Source organism: Rhodamnia argentea, chromosome 4 (assembly GCF_020921035.1).
Source record: "Rhodamnia argentea isolate NSW1041297 chromosome 4, ASM2092103v1, whole genome shotgun sequence".
Lineage (NCBI taxonomy): Eukaryota > Viridiplantae > Streptophyta > Magnoliopsida > Myrtales > Myrtaceae > Rhodamnia > Rhodamnia argentea.
Genome location: NC_063153.1, coordinates 23,359,024 through 23,362,735, shown reverse-complemented (window position 1 = coordinate 23,362,735; position 3,712 = coordinate 23,359,024). Strand labels below are relative to the sequence as shown.

Here is a 3,712-nt window from a genome sequence, read left to right as displayed (position 1 = left end):
AATGGTCTTGTTCCTGGCATTGTAGCATCAACCAACAGGCTCCTGCAGTCCTCAATTGACTTATGAGCGTCATAAATCTGACCTTACTTCCTTAAAAGCACCGACTCCTGTAGAGACCATGAAACAAAGTTGCATTTTCTATTGGTGCCCCGTTTCCTCAAGTGTCATAAATCTCATCATCTCGGCTCGCAATAACCCGACTTTGATTGGTGCCCCGTTTCCCCGAGCAACTGGCCGTCAAGTCGGAACTTAGTCCGGGGATTATGTGGCTGAACAAGCCGTGTTCACTTCAAATTCCTACGACACATATACAACATAGAAAAAAAAAAAATTAGAAGGCCTGCTCTAGTCTATGATTCAAAACTACTATCTATTTAAGACCTTGACAAGGTCATTGGGACGTAGAAAATGCATTTAAAAGTGTCATACATTCAAGTGTGCCATTGGAGCTCATGACTCACAAGCTATAAAAGCTCTCATAAGTTAAAGGAACCATCATCCCCTTTCAAATTCGTAGGCTCCAACACAGGTGCAAGAGCAAGAAATCTTCCTCGATTTCGAAATGGCGAGCTTACCTGTCTTGTTGATGGCCCTTGTCCTGTGTGGAATTGCGCTGGATCAAAGCCATGTCGAGGCCAACTTCTCCAAGAGCATGTACATCAACTGGGGCACTCAACATTGCTCCATTTCAGGCAATGGCCAAGATGCCCAGCTTGTTTTGGACCAAATTTCAGGTAATGCCCGTATACCATGCTTTGTTTGATGTTTTCTATACTTTAGTTTCAGATTTCATGCCGGACTAAGTACAGATATACGATCGACAGAAACAATTTCAGGTGTTCAACATAATAGTTTCCAACGATGAAGTGAACCCATTTATAGTGCATAAAAACAACTAAGAAAGAGAACACATTTTGAGATATCTCAATAGAGACAATCATGCCAGACAATGCGCAAGATTCGCTACGGTTTTCTAAAGATAGATCACAGGTCGATGCAGAAAGGGTCCATACAGAAACTATTTGAAGACTGTTCACTAGATACACGATAGCTGCACAAATGGAGCTGACTTTGACCACTAGAACTATAAAAAGGCTCTAGGCACCAGACTTGATAAATGTTCAGTGTCATTAATGACTTGATTTTGCAGGCTCCGGTGTTCAATCAAAGAGGGCCTTCTTGTTTGGAAGCATTGAGATGCTAATCAAACTGGTACCCGGAAACTCCGCCGGAACAGTCACTGCATACTACGTAAGTGCAATAAATCAAACAGAGATACAGTCTTTACAACCTCTGAAAGAGCTTATTAAGCTTTTTCCATCATCTGCTACACAAACTAAGCACACAAAAAGCAGATCATGTCATCCTCGTAAACGAAGAACTCTTGTATAACCAATTGGTTAAATTCCTATTAGCCTTATAGAGCGCTTTGTATGCAGTAGCACATGCAGAGACCGTTCTAATCCCCCATTCCTTGTATCTTTTCGCAGCTTTCGTCTACTGGAAGCAAGCATGATGAGATAGACTTTGAGTTCCTAGGCAACGTGTCCGGACAACCGTACATCATCCACACTAACATCTACACACAAGGTGTCGGAAGCAGAGAACAACAATTTTACCCATGGTTTGACCCAACAGCTGCCTACCACAATTATACCATCCACTGGAATCCAACAGAAGTTGTGTAAGTTAACTTCCTCTTCTTGTGTCCTCCTCCAAAGATATCATTCACCAGGAACAATGACAGCATAGTCATTTCTCTCTAGGTAGTTAATCGATATCGTTCACTGTTCATAATCTAATATGCAAGTACTTAAGATCTCTCCAGTAATCTGCAACCTTATCCTTGACCATACTTTTCAACAAGTTCATCACATTTCAATATCACCAAGAATAACCTTAGACGTGTGACCATAACTTCAGGTGGTACATCGACAGATTGCCAATTCGAGTATTCAGAAACTACGAGAGCAAGGGGATAGCATATCCAAACAAGCAAGGGATGAGGGTCTACTCGAGCCTATGGAATGCGGATAATTGGGCAACAAGAGGAGGTCTAATCAAGATTGACTGGAACAGCGCACCATTCAGAGCAGGACTACGTAATTTCAGAGCGAGGGCTTGCAAGTGGAACGGACCTGTCAGCATAACCCAGTGCTCCGCCACTTCGCCAGCTAACTGGTGGACAGCCCCGACCTATCGCCAACTGAGCTTTGCTAAGCTCGGGCAAAACAAGTGGGTCAGAGACAACTACATGATCTACGATTACTGCAAGGACACCAAAAGGTTCAATGGCCAAATGCCTCCTGAATGCTTCAAGCAACAGTACTAAGAGAATGGTCGGGTTGGCTCAACATTATAACCAATACCATGGCAACAAAATCAAGCAACATTAAACTATACTTCACCACACTATATCCAGTTACCACCATCCTTTTGTCCATCTACGAATTTTTTTTGGCTTGTCTCCTAGTGTTTTCCAACAATTGATCGTTTCGCTACTGTCATATTGTAATTGCATTTGTAAAAGATTGTGGTCCTCCTGAATTTTTCATAGATAGGGATTCAACTCAGCAGTTCACATCTCATTTTAGCAGACTGGGAGCTAATCAATCACAAGTTGTGATGCAGAACAAAGAGAAAGAAACTATAAAGCTTCCAACTTCCACTGATCTGAAACAGAGCATATTCAACTCAGCAGTTCATACCTCAATTTAGCAGACAATGAGCGAATCAATCACAAGCAATGATGCAGAACAAAGAGAAAGAAAATTAAAATGGTTCAATTGAGCTGAAACAGAGCATAAATACAAACAAAGGCCGCAAAATGGGATCTGATAAGCGAAAAATAAGAGCTGCATCATATTTCTTGAGATGGAAAGCCAGACATTCACAAGATACAAAGCCAGACACCAAGAACAATAACACCCGTACCCAGAACCGCGTGACCCAAGCGGGTCTCTTCGCCGAGGGCTGCCCCGACGACGGCGGTGGCCGCAAACGTCGTCGCGTTGGTTACGGGCACGGCGAGAGAGATCGGCGCGTGGCTCAGGATGGCGAAGAAAGTGGCGGAGGCCGAGAGGTTGATCAAGAAAGGGACCGAGTACTGCCAAATCAAGATGAGGCCGAGCCAGCTCTTGAGCGAGGCGAGTACTCTCCCGTGGAGCTTGCGGTGTTGCTGGCCACCGGCGGGCGGCGGCGCCGACGACTTGAGGGATTGATCCCAGAGGATCGCGCCCCGCCGCATAAGGGCGTTGGTGGCGCCCCAGACGAGACCGACGGCGACCATCTTTTCTACGTCGCCGATCATCTCGGTTTAGAGGTCTCGGTTCGTCGCGGTTGAGGAACTCGCCGCCCTCGCCGTCGCCGGAAGTGACGCTAGGACTTTGGGCATTCGGATGGAACCAAGAGTCATTTGAGCATGTCTTGCAAATTATTTTATTTTCTAAGAGTCATTTGGGGGGCTTTTTTTCCAAAATAAGATTAAAAAAATTTACCAAAATAGGTTAAATTTTTTTTTTTTACCATTTTAAGCCTCACTCGGCAATCCAATTGCCGAGTGGGCCACAACCTTTTTTTTTTTTTTTTAATTTAGTATTTTTTAATGTTTTTTAACATTTATTTTATTTATAATTTTTTAAACTTATTTTTATAACATAATTATCAATAATTAATTAATTAAGATATATGATTAATAAATATTATTACATTT

The 3,712-nt window shown here is 43.0% G+C and overlaps 2 protein-coding genes across 2 annotated transcripts; one reads left to right on the top strand and one right to left on the bottom strand.

The window, feature by feature from the left end:
* Positions 1–305: 305 nt before the first annotated feature.
* LOC115740593 (probable xyloglucan endotransglucosylase/hydrolase protein 26) lies at positions 306–2,332 on the top strand. Its single transcript, XM_030674098.2, has 4 exons — positions 306–734; positions 1,151–1,251; positions 1,491–1,684; positions 1,924–2,332. Exons 1-4 carry the CDS (start codon positions 563–565, stop codon positions 2,330–2,332), a joined length of 876 nt encoding a protein of 291 aa, XP_030529958.1. The 5' UTR covers positions 306–562.
* Positions 2,333–2,758: 426 nt separating this feature from the next.
* LOC115740596 (transmembrane protein 234 homolog) lies at positions 2,759–3,443 on the bottom strand. The gene has a single exon (XM_030674104.2). The coding sequence runs from the start codon at positions 3,308–3,310 to the stop codon at positions 2,891–2,893; it is 420 nt and encodes a 139-aa protein (XP_030529964.2). The 5' UTR covers positions 3,311–3,443; the 3' UTR covers positions 2,759–2,890.
* Positions 3,444–3,712: the final 269 nt, after the last annotated feature.